The sequence below is a fragment of the Chaetodon trifascialis genome, chromosome 1 (assembly GCF_039877785.1).
Source record: "Chaetodon trifascialis isolate fChaTrf1 chromosome 1, fChaTrf1.hap1, whole genome shotgun sequence".
NCBI lineage: Eukaryota > Metazoa > Chordata > Actinopteri > Chaetodontiformes > Chaetodontidae > Chaetodon > Chaetodon trifascialis.
The window spans coordinates 17,427,438-17,446,321 of NC_092056.1; the positions used below are offsets into that span (position 1 = coordinate 17,427,438).

At 40.4% G+C, this 18,884-nt stretch overlaps 1 protein-coding gene across 1 annotated transcript in view; it reads right to left on the reverse strand.

Annotated features, from left to right (window-relative positions):
• Nucleotides 1-481: 481 nt before the first annotated feature.
• Nucleotides 482-18,884, reverse strand: part of spon1a (spondin 1a) — a 66,309-nt gene continuing 47,906 nt past the window's right edge. Inside the window, exons 8-16 of the mRNA XM_070967790.1 lie at nt 12,323-12,524; nt 9,531-9,671; nt 8,091-8,166; nt 7,801-7,983; nt 3,534-3,704; nt 3,292-3,459; nt 2,775-2,939; nt 1,498-1,764; nt 482-1,403 (exon numbers count right to left, since the gene is read on the reverse strand). Coding sequence (XP_070823891.1) covers nt 1,240-1,403; nt 1,498-1,764; nt 2,775-2,939; nt 3,292-3,459; nt 3,534-3,704; nt 7,801-7,983; nt 8,091-8,166; nt 9,531-9,671; nt 12,323-12,524 — 1,537 coding nt within the window. The 3' untranslated portion in view covers nt 482-1,239. The remainder of the gene's footprint in view (nt 1,404-1,497; nt 1,765-2,774; nt 2,940-3,291; nt 3,460-3,533; nt 3,705-7,800; nt 7,984-8,090; nt 8,167-9,530; nt 9,672-12,322; nt 12,525-18,884) is intronic.

The window sequence follows — 18,884 nt, forward strand, 5'->3', positions numbered from 1 at the left end:
CTGGCTGCACACCAGCCTCCATGTTCCTTTAAAGTGAGAGTACACCCTCTGTAAAGTAGCAAAAATCTTTGAGTCCTCTTCAATTTCTGTCTGGAAGGCCTTTACTGTCAAATTATTTGGCTTTTAAATATAAGTTGTTCAGTTTGATACTGTATGAATTATAAAATGCTGCATATTTTCAGCTTCAGGCAGTTTTCAAGTATTACTTGTGTACCAAATTACAATACAAAAATTAATAAAACACCCCTCTGTAACCTTTCTTGCATCAGACTGCCCCCTTGTGGCCATTATATGTCTTGAGGGGGCTAAGGGACAAGTCAGCTGGTACAGCATGACATTAGAACAAGCAGCCTGAGGAAAGAGCAGCTCCCTAATTGAAGGCAAAGGTTTTAAGCTACTTATCGCCACCTAATGGCCACAGAAGTGCACAACATGGAATACCTCCATCACACCTTTATCCTCGAAATAAAAAGACAGATCCAGGTGACAAGTTGTCACATTTACTTTTATTGTAAAGGTGATATTATTCCAAAATATTAATATGTTAGAGGAACAGAGATAAAGGAAAGAAGGGGAAAAGATCTAGAAAACATCTACACGAGACTTTGGTAAGAATCTTGGGACACATTCTTATCAAAAATTCCACAGCAAAAAAATAACAAAATCTTCTAATAATGCTGAAAATCATATAGATCTCAATTGTGGTGCATCTACATGTACAACAATACAGCTGGGTAAAAAGTCAACTGGGCATTTTGTGTCCTAGAAACAACTGAACAATTGAAGGCATATAAAACACTGGAATGGCTGGGCACCTGTGCTTTAAAGTCTGGAATATACTGTACTACTGAAGGATACCACAAGATATAATGGTTCTTTATCTTATTATTAAATCAATTTAGATTTCATAATTATATTTTCAAGATATATCATACCACAACAAGTTTACAGTAACCTTGCAGAAGAGTTGTATGTGTGTCAGAGCTAGTTTGAAAGCACAGAAGAATCGGCATAGTTTAAATCCAGAGTTTTCCAGTGAGATCTTTAAGTTCATCCTCTCTTGGTGACAACTGACCTGAGCTCTGGATTTAACCAATACAGATTCAAGTATGTGCTGTTTCAGCCCTAAACGGAGTGCATTGTATCGTTGTGCGACAGTGTGCCTTGCCCTGTCCTGCTCTCAGACCCACTGTCATTCTTCCCTCCCTTCCACACCAGCTCCAGCTCCCCTACTCCTTCCTAGCATGGGTGCACGTTACAGGCCCTGATCTCCTTCCTGTCCTTGCAGCTGGACAGCTGGGCAGTCTTAAACCTCTGCTTCACTGTCATGAGCCGCTCTTGAATACCTCCACCGCACAGCTTGGTACATTCTGTCCAACTCGACCACGGTCTCATTTTACACCCTAGAAGATGGAAATCAAGAGAAAGAGAAGAGAGAGACTGTCAGGATAATGTGTGGTGTCGTAGTTTTGAATGTGACGAGGTGGGACACCAAACCTGGATGCTCGGTGGTGACCTCAGCTCTGCCCTGTTTGCTCCTCCTCTTTTCACGCTGTTCCTTGCGTCGTTTCTTCTCGTCGCTGTTGGCTTGTCCTCGGTTGCACTTCCTGATCTTACACTTCTTCCTCTGGATGGTTTCAGAGCAGGGGTCTCCTCCAAATTGAGGCTCCAGCTTCACCATGCGTGTCCTGATCGTGTGACCCTTCCCACAGGACTTATTGCACTCTGACCACTCAGTCCACTCTGACATGATGCAGTCTATGGCTGAGGAGACAGAATTATAAGTCATGGATCATATTTGAATCCATGTGCATCTTATAATTTTTGATACAGAGGCACCACAGAGAATACTTGTCTGGTTTTCTAGAGAGTGTGATATGTTCTCACATAACCACATGGGTCTGATGTAGCTTCCTCGCCACTGCAGTAAGCTAATAAGCACTGACATGAAAAAACATACAAAGTGCAGTATTGATAACTGTAAGACCTAAAACAGCAAAATGGATTTATACATAAATTACAGTCCTTATGGGAACACGGGCTTCTTGGTGTAATCCAGTACCATTTACGTCAAAATAGTGGGATAAAGATGCAACACATTTTTCTATTTAAAGAGTGCATCACTTGACAATATGCCTGTGCTTCATGCATTGTTTTTTTGAACCACACAACTCATCACGGAATATCCGTTACATCATTTAACAGAGAACAACAGAGACGGTGAATAAAAAGTACATTCAAACTGATACTGGCATTTTGAAGCCAATACCAGTATCTGAATATGAAAACCAAATAGCAATATATCAAACAAAATCTTTTTCTTTTTTTTTTTTTCATAAAAACATAACGCAGACAAACTTTTTGACACAGATCCCTTGAGTCTGTTTGTCAAGAAATTATGGCACTTGGGAGATAAACTTGTCAGGACAGACTATGTAGCTATTTCTGACTGACCTAAAAACACGTCTCTTCATTTCACTGGGGTCTTTTAGCTCTAACTAACCTAAAAAATGTTGATTATTTTAATGTTGTTTAATGTATTTTTTATAATCCCTCCCTAATGTTAGACCTCTCATTTAAAACCCTTCATGTCTGTCAAGCCATTTAATGCACTTGACAGATTTTAATTCCAGCTCAAATGCAAATACAGCGAGTCGTAGCTGCATGTAACCGCATCAAGGCACCAGATTGCATAGCAAAAACAAATTTATTGTCAGTTTCTATAAATTATACATGTGCATAAATGTACAGTATGCGAGACATTAATTACTTACGACACTCTGGTAGCATGCACTTCTCCACCTGCTCTAAATCCTCCGTACACTCTCCCAGCTCCACAGGGGACTTCAGCATTCGCTGTCGTGTCCTCAAGCCCTTCCCACAAGTCACGCTGCAGTCACTCCAGTCAGACCATGGAGTCAGCATGCAGGGGATTGTATCTGCACACAACAGGAGTGACTCAGTAACACATCTGTATTTTAATATCAAAAACATACATGCAACTGATCAAATCAACTTTTAAAAAGACAACAATAGGAGCAGGACAACGGCAACTAGCAATTTAATCAAGAAGAGACAAAAGGTGATTCAAAAGTTTGAGTTGTTGTGAATTCATTTCCTTTTTGATTAAAGTTCAGATAGTTATTGCAGGAAAACTACTTCTGTACTTCAGTGCTACTTTCATGGATCTACAGCTTGGCCACCGGCCCCATTTGCCCAGTTGCCTAGCGAGACAATTTTTCTCCAGATTTGCAGTGTAGGAGGTGTCAGGATAGTCATGGTGCTACTCACGACATTCTGGCATCATGCACTTCTCCACCTCTAGCACCTCTGCCCCACAAATGGAGCCATCTGCGGGAGGCATCTTCACCATGCGCTCTCTCCTCTTCATGCCCAGACCACAGGTGGCACTGCACACATCCCATTCCCCCCACTCTGTAACAAGGCAACTGCTGGGAGCTAAGGGCAAGAGGAAAAGACAAAGTAAACATACAGTGTGACTCAATGACGTTAAAGGAAAAGGGAAAACTCACAGCATTCTTCATTGACCAAACAGTTTTCGGTCTCTTCTGTGGGCAGGGTGCAGACTGAGCCATCATCAGGGAACTGCTTCACATAACGCTCCCGAGAACGTGAGCCCATCCCGCAGGACACACTACATGGAGACCAGGTGATCCACTCTGACATCATACAGGTGGAAGCATCTGAAGAGTCAGAGGACAAAGAGGAAGATATAAGCAAGCTTCGAGGGGGGTCAGTGATTTTGGCAACTGAATGCTGTGATCTCTTGCTGTAAATTGTGTCTAATAACAACAAATAATAATGTCTTTTATTTACAGAGCATGTGTCATGACACTCCCAAAGACACTTTACATAAGTTAAAATGATCATAGAAAACAACACATTTGTAACACACAACATTAACCCCACATTAAAGCAGTTCTGAAAAGGTGAGTTTGAACACATCAGTGCAGTCTTGGGGAGTTTGGGGAGGGAGTTCTGAAGGAATGAGGCAGCTATGAAGAAGGTCTGCCACCCGAAGTCTGGTGCTTGGTCCTGAGTGGTGGAGATAGGAGGTTGGTATCAGAGGGATGGAGGTGCTTGCTTTCATGTGGAATATATATATTTCTATATATTCTTGTGACATACATGTTTCACCGTTACAGCTGTTCAAGTGCACATGTAATGTTAAACAGCTGCAACAGTAACTCTCTCTCATACTCCCTCTGTTACCTCCATTGTGTGTGCCATGTTTGTTTTATTGCCACAGGACCCTACAACACAAGACACTGCTGCTTCATTATTGATTTTACTTGCGTTAACTGAAATGCCCATACTGAGCCCCAAACGTTTGAACAGGAAAGCAAGAGATACATGATGTGATATGTGTGTTTAAATGTTTATTTAAGCTGATACCCAGGAGCATTAAAGTGAATCTGTCCAAAGAAACTTTAAGTTATGCTCAATAAATCATTGGTGACTGAACTGAAAACAGAGATTCTAGTTTTTGATCAAGAAGCACAAGGAGGAAATATTCCCTAATGAGGTGTAATGTAATAATACACAAAAGTAGTTAAGTAGTTTTGAAAGCAGGACTTTCACTTGTAGTGGAGTATTTTCAGTGTACTATTGCTACTTTTACTTGAAGGGCCAGCATGCAGGATTTAGAGGCATCTAGTGGTGAGTTTGCAGATAACAAGCAACTGAACACCCCTGTTTCAACGTCCCCTTCCAAGCATGTGAAACACACAAACTCTGAAAACAAATAGAATAGAAAAATTCTGCATGTCCAGTCAACACAATAGAAGTTCTCTAGTGTCCTGTAGGGACAGCACTAAGTTAGAGAGAGAGAGAGAGAGAGAGAGAGAGAGAGAGAGAGAGAGAGAGAGAGAGAGAGAGAGAGAGAGAGAGAGAGAGAGAGAGAGAGAGAGAGAGATGGCATGGCATTCTGCAGCATGTATTTCCATTTTTGTATTTGCTTTGGATTTCTCTATGTGTTTTTGAATTGGCATCGTTTCTGACACTGCAGCATGTTTCTCCAGATGGACGGCCACCATATTATACACTGATGAAGGCATACTTTTGAATATTATATTTCTGCCATATTCTACGAGCAGATGCACCTAAATCTTACACAGTGGTCCTTTAAGTAAAGTATGTGAGGGCCATTAGATATGCTATCTCAGCAAATTAAAGTGCCGCAAAGAAATTACGGTGCTATTGTGTGTATCATTGTGTCTGACCTTTCTGGTTGCCAATAAGGAATAGCATACTGTCATTTCTGAACATTAAAAAATGACATAGATAGAAGCTTGTGCATGCCTTCATTACACACAGGCATAATTAGTGCAGTACATTACTCTCAGGTGGCTGCAAAATGTCTATAAATCCATCAAAGTTTGTACAAAATGCCACCGACAGTTAACCTGGACCAAAGAAAATGGTCCTTGCACTATCTTCCAGTTTTCAGATAGATCCGTTTACTTCTATCTATAAATCTATTCACGGACTTGCCCCTTGAGTATAATGCTTATATGCTCCTGCAGATGAGTCCCTGACAGAACCATCCGATCTTTCTCTCTGCTGCTCGCCGTAGTACAAAGGGACAGACAAAACAGAGAAGACAGTGAAGCTGCTTCTGGGAACACTCTCCCTCTAGATCTAAGGACAGAAAACCAGGCTTTCAAGTAACTGCTAAAAAACCTCACCATGCAATAACACTGATATTCTACTGCCTTTATAATTAATTTGCTGGATGAAAAAATGTATATTTCCTTTTTACATAGAGGTGAAATATAGGCACATGTATATTAATGTCTGTTTAAGTTCAATGTTGCTCTAATTGTTATTTTCTCTCAGTGTAAATCACTATGAGCTACATTTGTTTGTATAAAAAGTACTATTTAACTAATAATAATGTAAAAAAAATGGATCAAAGTATAATGTATTTAAGTTAGAATAAACTAGTCATGCAAGAAGCTTCTAATATCACCAATAGCCACACAGGGCTCAGTAGTTTGACACTGTATACATGCTTTATATCGAGAGGAGGAAATGAAAGATTGTTGGCTCAAGCATGGCGACTTTATACTATCCTATTTTTATAAACCCAGTGTAAAAGATGCAGTAATGCATACGTTTGTTGAGGTCCATGTCCACTAATATTAATATTATTAATATTAAAAGATCCCAACAACAGTTGCTCACAATAATCCAAAGATGACATATGTGCACTACACACAGCAGCTGTCTATCCGAAATACCAGTACACACTGACAGGATGAACACTGTGAATGTCAACACACACCTTTTAAACCACGACTGCTGTCATGACACATCAGATTGTGATGGGATTCAGATATTAGTCATGTTGTCCCCTACCTGTCCCTACACCCTGTCCCTCTGTCACCCCATTGTCCTGATAGTCTCTGCTGTGAAAAGGTTTTCACATATAAAAATGACTAATAAAGGCCAGTAATGACTGATATGAACCTCATAACTCTGGGATTGGGACACACTGTCCATGAGCTTGTGTATGGAGGCAAAGTGGCAGAAGGTTGATATTAAGACTGTGACATTTTTTTGTTGTATTGAATCTGTGCTCCTGCTCACTAGATTGGAAAAGAAACCGTGATTGTGAAGTTAAAACTTTCAGCTTAAATTTCAGGGTGTTTACATCCACGTCCGATGAACCATGTGGGATTTACAGCCCATCTTGTACATACAGTAGTCTCTCCAAGATGCTATTTCCGTGCTGTTGATGTGTGTAGGCAGCCAGCCAGGCTACACTGAAGCAGAAGGGCAGTGTGCATGTGTTATGGCACCAACAGGAGGATTTTCTCAGCACATTTAATTGGAATAATCTGTGAAGGAGTGAGAGAGTTTATGGCCGGGGTAATTTTCTGGCTGATTCAAACACTTTTATTGAGTTTATTCCACTCTCTTATTTTATTGTGGCATATTATACATATTCATTTTATGAAGATTTTATTTAACAGTGGTGCTGAAGTGTTTTGATCTTTTTTCCCCACATAAAGCACTATGTAACTTAGTTTTTAAAAAGTGCTAAATAAATAAAGTCTACCATATCATTATAAGCAAGGGTCTTGAAATTTCTGCATATTCAGCGTTTAAAGTGTAAGACGTGACACAAATAATTAATGTCTAAAAGCACAATAAGTCTTCCATTAAAACAGTAATTAAAGGCCCTGACAGCCACATTCAACTTCCTGATCAACCTTGGCCAAAGGGAACTTTCATTTGATGGTGGTGCTTGGTGAAAGGTCAAGTCATTATTTTAGACCAAAAGAGTGAAAGACTGACTGATCAACACCCGACCTGCTCCCTCTGGAGCAAAAATGATCATAAAGTAAAACAAAACCCCGAGCAAGCAGCAGGCATCATTTCTTTGGTGAATTACTTTCAAAATCTTACAAAATATATTTAATGACCTCATGCAATTTAACTTGACTTGCTGTGAAATTTAAAAGCCTGCTGTATAAACAAAGTGCTCTCGTTGCCTCCGCTCTCACTTAATTGCTGCTGTAGAATGGCGCCTTGGGTATTATTGATGGCCTACAACAATAAAACTGTTTTTTAAGAAAAACATGCCCTTGCTTCTTTAAGTGTCAAAACATTAATGGAAGCAATAATCCTAAAATTTAAAGTAAAATGAACACAGATTAATAATTGTCATAAATGCGTAGATGCTGAACCTTTAAAGAGTGAATTCATATTTTTACATCATCGTCTACATACGTTTTTGTTTTTTTTTAGTTTTTTCTTTAGACAGATACTCACCCTCGTCACTGCACCCAGGCCCCATGCAAGGCTCAAAATCCTGGGTGTGTGGACAGGGCACACTGAGGTCCAGCTGGGCCTTTAGCATCCTCTGCCTCATCCGCTTGCCTTTTTCACAAGTCGCTGAGCTGCAGGCGGACCACGGAGACCAGTTGGAGTAGATACAGGTCTCAGGAGTATCATCTGGAGGATGGTAAAGGAAGAATAGATGCAATAACAGCCTACCACTGTAAGTATGCTTTTAATTTTGTGTAAAAGCAAGTGAGGAAAAACAGGAGCAGGGTCCAGACCTTCCTCTTTCTCCTCCTGGGCAATATCTGCCACAATGTCATCCACGTTGTCTGGCACAATGTTGCACTGTTCCCCCTGCAGACGCACAGTAGTGTTGTGACATATTCTATCATGCTGTACATGCACTCTTGCTATGCGTCTCTGTTTGCGCTCTAAACCCTTTTGTTTGTTTCTGATAGCTATCAAGTAAAGAGTGACAGCCGGTTAATGGGAAGGAAGCATAAGTTCTCTTAACTCTGGTATCCAGGCAGCACACAGGCAGAAGATATGCTGCATAAAATGAATGTTCTCTGCAAGTGTAAACTCAGACTGTATACCTGTGTGTTCGCTGTTTGAGTAAATAAGTGGTAATTGGTTGTGGTAAAGCCATAAAGCAAAATCCCCACATCTGCCTCTAGATGCCACTGAAGGACTGCTAACCCTTCATCCCTTTCTGGTTTGCAGCGAGAGATGCGAGGGACTGTGTTTCAGCTTCTTATATATATATTCTTTGTTCTTGTTGTTCACTTCTTATATGTTCACTGGCAGTGTTACAGACAGCAGTGGTGACTGGTCAAAATATTTCCCTTACATAGTGCTATGAAGTCCCATCATTCACATACAGGCTGAAGAAATATCACATTTCCATTGTTTTTAAATTATATCTGGCCTACTTGGAAGTAGAGCTGTTTCGTGTACTTGAAACTGAACTGCACATTACTTACTGTTACTACTACTGCTACTCCTAACAACTGACATTGTGTGACACAAATCACATTTTTGAAAGCCTATATTTCATTTTTGTTCAATTTGGAAAGCAGCAAACTTGTTGACAGGTGTACCAATGATTTTTGTCACCTTGTGAAACTCTACTCCCAACCTGTACAACGCAAACACAAGAAGTACATCTAAGGCTGATCAATGGCTGTATTGATGGCCAGGACTGAACTCATTATCGTACCTTCTCAGCAGCGATAAAGAAAAAGAAAAGGTCTCTCTCCCTTCCTCTCTGTCTCTGCTTCTGAAGCTTTCCAAGGCATCTATGCACCACAATGATGGCAGATATTAAAAGATTACAGTTCTACTTTCATGTCAATCTAATTTGGCTGATTTATCAGTGTAGCACGGAGGTGGAAATACTAGAGGATCACTCTCAAAATAGATATAAAGCAAGGCTGTCAGTGCCTGTGAAGAGAAAATAACTTGCAGAGAAGCAAGCCGAACAGCCCAACTCGTCCTTGGTTAATCACTGGGTCACTGTACTGCCCTGTGCAGTGATATTTAAATGTAATTCAAGCCTTGTTATTATATCATTATGATTCTCAAATTAAGTCGGAATGCGTGGCTTTATCTGTTAAAATATGCTACTATTATGCAATTGCCTGCATTATGATCATTATCCTACAAAAGCTACCTAGTATCTATATTTGCAGCAAGAGCTGACTGGTGTGAAAACAGACCTTTCTGGCGATGCGCTCAACCAGCACCCTGGCCACAGGAGTGATGGCGCCCCCTTCAGGGTCATAGAAAGGGCTCTGTGGATGATCCAGACTGGTCAGGGGACGGATCTTGTCCTGGGGTATAGTGGGCTTGTTGGGAGACTTAAAGAAGAACACAGAAAGACAGAAGACGAAAAACACAAAGCCATAGATCTTTAGGATTTCAAAAATAACACACTGGCAGGATTTGTTTGAAAAATACATTTGTGCAAGTACAATGAGCACAAAGTCAGTCAAAGTTACACAAAGCACAAGTCGCACAAAGGACAAGCCACAAAGTTTGTAGAGCAGCTGTGGAGGGGCGATGCAGTTTATATGGGAGATGCTCTTATTAGTCAACAGTAAAGGTCTGCCAGCATGGGGTTGATAGAAGCATCACCGCCAGAGGCTGTCTGGAGGCAGAAGACCAGCTCATCCTTCACCCCCCCCACTGAGACCACCCATAAAAAAAGAGACAAGAGCAGAACTGTTTGTGTTTGTGTGTGAGAGCGAGAGAGATAGGGAGAAGGGTAATGAGTGGCCACTAATTAAAAGATACAGTAAAACTAATGGCACAAAGGACGGATCTCATTATTCTGTTACATGCCTGTGTCTTTAACAAGCACAGAGCCAAAGTCCAACCCCACGTCCAGAATAGCCTCTGTTCCTCTGCTGCACTATGTATTTTTGGACCGAGGGTTTTTTTCATTGATCTCTCCGAAAAGCTTAAACATGATACTTGTGTGTTCTGTGCTTATTCGCAGCTGTATGGTTGAGTTTGAGCAAGTTGTAATTCTCACAAAGTTATGGAAATACCTATTTTGTTGGCATTTAACACCTACATCTTTGATATTTTAGCACTGCAAAACTTGTGAGAGTCATTTTATCAAAAGCGGCTTGAAATAAGTGCATTTAAGCATGTGGACCCAACCCAACAATTGCAGGAATCAAGAAATGTGCTGAATTGCTTCAAGTGCTGCATTTAGGATAATAAGAGAATGAGAGATGGAGACTTTTTTTTTCTTTTTCTTTTAAATGGGCCAAGGTGAGATCAGGTGAGTCTGCGACTGAAGAATCATGCATTTGAGATTCAGATTACTGTTTACCAGGTGTTACAGACAACTAGCATTGGATTACTTTGATCCTGAAGAAAACTTTTAAATGTGATTATTCTCAAGTAGGTTCAGAAAGTATAAGGAGCATCTTTTTTTACAATTTTTAAGCAGATTTATAGACATTTATACTGAATGGACATCCCTGGCGAACTCACCCTGAATCTAAAGAGATGTGTATCATGTCTGTGGTCAGATTAATGAATCTGATAAGTACGATTTTTGACCCTAATTGCAGCAATTAGACGTCGAGGGCGTTAAAGGTCCTGAATTTCCTCCGTGAACTGTGTGTCATGGCTACTGCTGCAGCACTAGCTACCGACCATCTTGATAAATGGGCCAAATCAACAAGTCAAACTATAACAACTAACTTTTTGTTGTTTCTAGAACGGCCGTCCCTTTCACCCCACACCTCATATCCCTGCAGTGCATTAATTAAATTCTGCACTTTCAGTTCACAAAACGTTTCACAGAGAAGTGTTTCATGAATTCTAGCACACTGTTCTATCGCCAACGTGTCTTATTATTATCTATCTTTATTGTTGGGGTTTTATTCCTATTGTAAATTTGCTCTGGGTTGGAATCAAACCGTATTACTTTATTTGTATTATTTTAAGTGCCTGATTTTCTCTGCCTTAGTCCTGCAATATTTTAACCCTGGTTCAATCATGTAAAGCATTTTGTAACTTTGCTTTGAAAAGGGCTGTATAAATAAAGTTATTATTACAATTAGATGTTTTCCTTTTGGCTGCTGTTAAGGATTTCGGAGCAGCCCAAAAATTAACGTACTGAGGCCAAGCTGAAAAAATATGAGACGGAAAATAAGAGAGAGGAAGAGAGGGACTGAAATTATTCCTGGGGCTGGCCAAAACAACCAAGACAGCACAGTTCAGTGGGTTCATCTGTGTGCTACGAGGGATCAGCCAAAGGTTTCACACATGGCGTCATCGACTTTGGTCAAACATGCACACACACAACCTAATCTGTTGGTGCTGACTGGAAACATGGAGCGAGCAGCAGACAGCACTTGAGGCTGAGGGCAGGAGGGGAACACGTTGAAGGCTGTTAAAGGAGAATTGGATGGGTGATGACACCTGAATCGTTGCACGCTGGCAGCATGTGAAGAGGTGAAAGAAGGAGCAGTCGTGAATGCGAGCAGACGAGCAGATGAAGAAGAGGAGGGCGGCGTCCTGACAAGGTCACAATGCGAGTGTGAAAGTAAGACCCAGCTGGTCATAATTTGAGAGGGAGGGTTATTCAGGGGGTAAAAGGTGCAGAGAACAACAGTTTGCAAAAGGCTCGGATCTCAATGGGACTGTGGGGTTGTAGCTATGTTTTTAATTAAAATAATGATGACTGGTAAATTTTAAAGTTATTTATTTAATACAGTTGAAGAGATGGTTATTTAGTCATGTGTAAAATCTCCATTTCAGTAAATTTGATCAAAAAGAGTTTAAACCAGGGCACTTTCAAGTTCTCTAGGCCCATCCAATGACGCTAATGCTACAGTTATACTACAGCATTAGTATACATATACAATATATCTCACTGTAAAAGGATATTTCAGAGTGTTTACTTTCTTCACCACAAGTACTGTGAATTAATAAATAATGAATACAATTTTTTCAGTCATTAATATCAAAATGTTTGAATGTTACTGACCTCATATGTGACCCCACTGTCAGTGCCCGCATCCCAGGGGATCAGGTCCTGGACCACCCTCTGAGCCCAACCACACTCCTTGGTACACAAGTCCTCAGCAGACAGACCCACATTCCAATCTGGACTAGGCCCCAACATGGTCAGGAAGGACATGATGTGACGGTTCCGGTCCACTGAGAATTCAGCTGAGGGGGCAGCCCGCCTACAGGGGAGAGTGAGAATGAGGTCTAAGTGAATCAAAGCGGTTTGTAAGTGTGAGGAGGGGACAGAGATGCTGCATCCAAACTGATGAGCAGAAAGGATGAGAGGTGCGTCCTCCAGAAGACCTGAGGCTTAGCTGCACCTGCTCCGCCTTAAAGGAGAAGACCAGCTTGAAAAAAAAAAAAAAAAAAAAAAAAAAAGAGAAAAATGCATTGATGCGTTTGGTTGCTCCTCATGAACTAGAAATAAATACAAGAGGAAAACTAGTTTCTAAAACAAGTTTCTGATACCAAAGTGAACAAGTTATGACATTTTACTGGCAGGTACAGAATTATCAACAACAGGATGTTAACAGTGTCCCATTCAAGGCGCGCAGAGGAGGTTTAGAGAACTGAATGCAATAGTCTGCTGTGCTTTATATAATCGATCATCTAGTCTAGTGCACACAAGGGGTATCCAGATCAATTTTTTTTGTCCCAGATCCCAACCTGAATCCTTTGATATTAGGTATGTGCTGATAACACAATACTTATACTTGTACCTTAATAACACAGCTGCCCAGGACACACTCATGCTACGACCTGAAAATGTGATAAGGTATAACTTATTTCAGAGGTGCACAAAACACAGCAGCCTTGAGTAAAAAAAAAAGGGGGGGGGGATCTGCTTTTGATCAGGTTTATTTTAACCAATACTGATGCTTGAAAAAATGCCAAGATCAGCCCGATATTAGGTTTCACTTGGGACATCTCCACACCTCTACACACCTTATCGTTTTGATAATTCTGTCAGCATTCAACAGCGATATGAGGCTTAGAGAATGTTCCTATGAATGTCATTAACTCAAGGAAGCTGCAGTCTTTAAAAGTGTTTTGAAAAAGAAAACAAGATAGGTAATGTTGTGAAACAGGTGCTAAACTAGAGGAGAAGCTCACCAGGAAGTGAGAAACTCAGAGACACAGAGACGGGAAAGATACTCGCAGTGCCTATAACTTTTTATTAACATTTTCTAGACTCATATTGCCAGACCACATCTGACTATCTCTACACCATATTCTCTGTTCTAGCACAGGACACACACACACACGCGCACACACACACACACACACGCGCACACACACACACACACACACTCCTGGCCATCTGTCCTGACCTATGATTGACAGCTAAACTAATTACAAGAATTTTCCCAGCAAATACAAGATTAATTAGGAGTGGGAAGATTCTTGCTGTAACTTAGACGATTGGCCAGGGATTCCTTTTCACCTGTCACCATGCCCATGTAAATCCATTTGACTTCAGCCAACTCAGTCCTGCCCTTGCAGACTCCACTAATGATGGTCTGTGATGTGAAATAGGCCTTATCCCTTGAGAACACACAACTTGACTCTACACTCCTGGGTGTACTGCAAGTCTGAGATTTATCTCCTGGCTCTGAAAAAAGCCAAAGAGTAATTGACAGAAAAGGAGAGACAGAGCAAATGAGGAAGGGATTAATCACCCTAGATAACCCCAATGAAATGTTTCTGCTTTGTAAAATATGTCCATATGCTTGAAAAGGTGTTGCTAGTGAATGTTTGCAGGTATTTTTTTCCCTCATGTTGATTCTGAAAATTACTTGTGTGGGTGGGATATCAGTTGTGGTGAGATTAGGCAACACATGTCACTGATATATGAACAAAAAACCCTCTGAGCCTAGTTTAGGGCCACACTTGGTAACTCAGATTGGTTTAACTCTTCCTGCCACAAAAAAAACTTGCATGCAGCAAATGTGATGGCCAGGTTTCCAAAACTAGCATCTTGTGTGTTACCTTGCTAGCTGACAAGTCAACTGTGAACTGTGGGCATATTTTACTTAAATGGTCAACAATTAAAAATGTTTTCATCATTTCATGTCAAATATTTTGTTGTCAGTTGGGATGTTTACTGATCTGTAAACAGATTTGCTAAAGCAGGGCTTCGCATGGTCAAAGCTCAGTCCGATCATCAACAAATTATTGTAGCGATAGAAAAGCTCAGTATGTTTCATGTGTTTCTACCATGCAAAAATACTTTGTTGGACAGTAGTTAGTGGAACAGAGGCTAGCCAAGAAGTGGGGCTAGGTTAATATCAAAGCTACAATTACACCACACCACACACCCACATAAAACAGTGCAATTAATCCCAAAGAGTATTTCTGAGAGTGGCAGAAATAAAGAAGGAAGTTTGTTAACAGCTGCATTCTTGTCTTCAAAAGCTCCTTATTTCACAATACTGACAACCAGCTTATTTTAATACCTGCTAATCAGATGTAACCCAAGTAGTCCTCTGGTTATTATGAAGACGTCCGACAAGAGAGAGCAGGAGTGGAGAGACAACAAGGAGCCAGCTGAGTGTCAGGGAGGAACTGCAGCTGTCATGGACACAACCATTTTAATCCAATATGAAGTGCGAAAAGTGGCAAAGGGGGTGAACTAATGAGAATTTTTTTTTTTTGCAATTGAACAGATTTTCAAAGGTTTACACCACCCCTCTCCACCAGATTGAAAATTCCTTCTGATTGGGGCAGATAGGGCCAGTCTCTTCCAAATGAGATGTTACATGAGGCATTTTTATTCTGACTGGGTTATTATTCTGATTATTAGTGAAATAAAAGAGTCCATGTAAATGCAACTAATGTTGAAAACACTTTTAAACTCAAATTGGTGGCTTACTGCAAGTAAGCATTGCTTATAAAAGTGCCACTTGACAAACAACTGCCGCTGCAGCTATTGATGCTACAGCCGCTGGACTTGTATTATTAGTACATACCTGCCAACTCATAGACCCTAAATGTTTGTTTGTGTAGGTGGTCAGTGACATAACTAAAATTTAAATGTCAAGCTCTGAATAAAATTGTGTCCCGATAATTACAGCTTGAAGGGAGCTGAAGCTGGCACACTTCCTTCTTCCTCCAATACATCACATTTTCACACTTTTGGTACAAATCTTTGAAATATTACTTGCTTCAGTTCCACTAAGCATGACAGAACAGGCATTATGGAGCCACATCTGCAGTGAAATGTCTCTGACACTGAGTGACTTTTGTCAGTCCGTGAAAATGTGTTCGTGGGTAACTAAGATATGTTTGTGGGAGTTTTTTTTCTACCTGTATGTTCACGTTTGCTTCTATCTCTCTTTTTCAAACCCAACTATTGACAGGAGTAGAATCAAACAATCAACTTGCTTGATGCACAGATCTGTGTAACATGTTGTTGAGACGTGCACATCAGCTCCTCAGTGATCTGTGGTTACCCATAAAGCCCCTCTCTGCGTAGGTCCACAGGGATCTTTACGCGTGACTCTGGAGAACCATAATTCCAGCATTACTTGTTCCCAACACAGTCAACAGTAATATTTTGAGTTTGTTTGAGGATAGGCAAGAAAAGTAAGTGCCTCAGAGGAAGCCATGATGAATTGTGACTGAGACTGAGTCATATCCATCAGCCCACAAAGAGCAGACGGAAAATATCACTGATTAAAAATACAAAAGCGTATTATAAACTTTTAAATTTGGAAAAACTCACTGTATCTTTGCTCCAAGTAATTTCTGTGTACCTTGGCTGCAGAGTGATATGGTAGTTGGGGACTATCAAGCCACAAGACTGATCTTGAGAACAGCTGAGCTGGTCTGGTACATATGGGCAGTGTGGGTCAGGCTCACTTAGCAACAGAAGGGCAGTTTCTCTCTCAGTATGCAGGGTGGTGCCACAGTAGTTTTAATAAATGACACAGAAAGCACAGTTTGGGTAGTCACATTTGAAATGGGGGAATAATGATGGAAATTCACACCACTCGAAGATTAGAATTAGAAGCTCACATGTTTTCATCCTAGTTTATTGTTTGATCTTATTTATTGTAGGAATGTCCTGATCACGTTTTTTTGCCCCCCGAGTCCGAGTCATTTGATTTTGAGTATCTGCTGATACCGAGTCCCAATCCGATACTTCTAAAACATTATGAAATGAACTAAGAGCAAAGAATAAGATCGAGGATGTCCCTTATTTTTATTTTTATTTTTTTTTTACCAATGGCTCTTATATTAACATGTACCACTTATGCCCAATTGTGCATGCATGCAGTGCAGTGTATTGTAAACTTCTATGAGGTAGCTTGAATTACAGTCTCAAGTCAGAACAGAACACAGAAACAAAATAAAATTTTCTTCACATTAGAAATAGTGCAACATTAAGTAAGAGATGATGCCCGACGAGGTGTCCATTATCAGAAACGAATGGACGACATAGAGACGTGAAACATCCGATGCGAAGCGTCCAACGCAAATGAATGGACTTCGCTTTCATTTCTTATAATGGACACCTCAAAGGGCATTATCCCGCTTATACCATGGTAATTTACCAAAGAAATAAATATTAAATCAATTATTAATATGTTAATGTTGTTTTTTCTGTTAAAATCGTAAGTTTTTCACAAGAAGTGGCTGAGTGGACTATTCAATATCTCTCGTTGTGACGCGTTGCCAAGGTAACCTGCTCTGGCCACAGAACCTGCAGCTCGGTCGGCCACAGCTGTTATATTAGGCCTCATCAGTGGAGGGAAGTGAGATAATTGTTTAACGTTATGTTACGTGATACAACATTTCAGAGGGCATGTGCACCTGTCCTCTACTGTTTTGCCGTTGTGATAAATAAACTGTGAAACAATGTATGTTAACGTATGTTTTGAGTTTCTGTTGCCACGGTTACCAACTAGTGTTTGAGCCAGCGCAGTAATTTAGAACAATCAGGCTATTTGACCGGAACTTTTTTATAGGTGTCCACAACACTTTTTAACAGACACCCTGCAGCCAATCAGAATTGAGTATTCACCCAGACCATGGTATAAAGACTCAATCGTCTAGTATTAAAACAAATAGCTGCTTAACTTAAAATAGGCATCAAAATATCAAACGCAAACAAATGAGCAAATAAAAGTGACTGTTATCAAGTAGCCTAAGGCCAGTATTGTGCTTTTTGGAACTGCACTCCTAACTTGTATTCTCAGTGCAGTATTGTAAACTGCAGTGCAGTGTATTGAGGTGTCGTATCAAGTTTGTGGTGTTAAAAGCAGCTTTGTCCTTCCCACCTCTCGAGATCCCGAGCTTCAAAACAAACTGCTGCGTGCTGCCGTGTTCCACGCATGCACTGTTCGGTGGCGTCTGTCACAGACACAGACCCAACCTGTAAGCGTTGGTAGTTAATAAATACTATCTTATTCTCATTTATTTTTAATCACTATCCCATATATTGTAAATATGATTAAAAATAACAATAAATATATATTATTTATCTGATACCTGATCGGGACATAACGTCCGATCCGATCGAGTCTGCAGTCACGCGATCGGCCCCAATTTCCGATCATGTGATCGAATCGAGACAACCCTAATTTATTGTTTAGTCACTCTCATTAAATTCTTTTTTCAGTTCTATTAGGCTTTATTTATTCACCGAAGGCCCAGTGATCTGAACCACACGGACAGTCATCTCTCCAGAACCCTGTATACCTTTTTCCTGGAAAAGAAATTCCTACTGCACTCAAGTTTATTTCTTTTTGCCTATTATGCATTGGGTCTCAGGAGAGCCACTGCTGTAGACATATTGCTGTAATATGTGTGATAATGGCTGTCGCTTCTTCAGCCTCATTCCTTTCTCATCGCCCACCTCTACTCTCACTCTACATCACTGCTGCTTTGCCCTTTGTTCCAGCAATCATTTTGCTCTTCATAGTCAAATCAAATTGAAAGCTTGCTGTAAGAGGAGCCACTTCATTTCACAGAATACAGCTGCAGTACACATACCAGTTTCAAACCACATTATTAACCTTGAAAAAAAAACAAAAAAAAAAACAAACACCACTAGTGTATTTAAACCCCAGTCTTTTCAGAGGCTTTATTTAATCATTTGCGTATTCTTCATGGTATCTGTTTTCCTTTCTGTCTCTTTCTTTTTCTTCCAAACTATGAAATGTGCTGAAATACACATGCACTGATGGATTTTTCATGTGGTTCATATGTACAACTAAAGACCTTCTCTAAAGATTTTAACAAGGTACATCTTCCAGTTGGTTAAAGAAAACATAGACTTAACTACTTTCATGGTGAGACCACTTCCATGTGGTCATCAAAACAAAACATCCTCTCCTTTTCTTGCTCCAAGCCAACATAAGTGATCTGACACACTCCTGCATGTGTTGTACACAATCACTGTGTGAAACAATTAATTGGTTGCCCATACAGCACACAGTAAGCTAATTAGCCCGAGTGGTTATCACCGCATCTATTTCTGGCTGTGTACTTCCCTTTGGAGACAAAATACATGGCCTTCACTGAGGCCCCGTGGT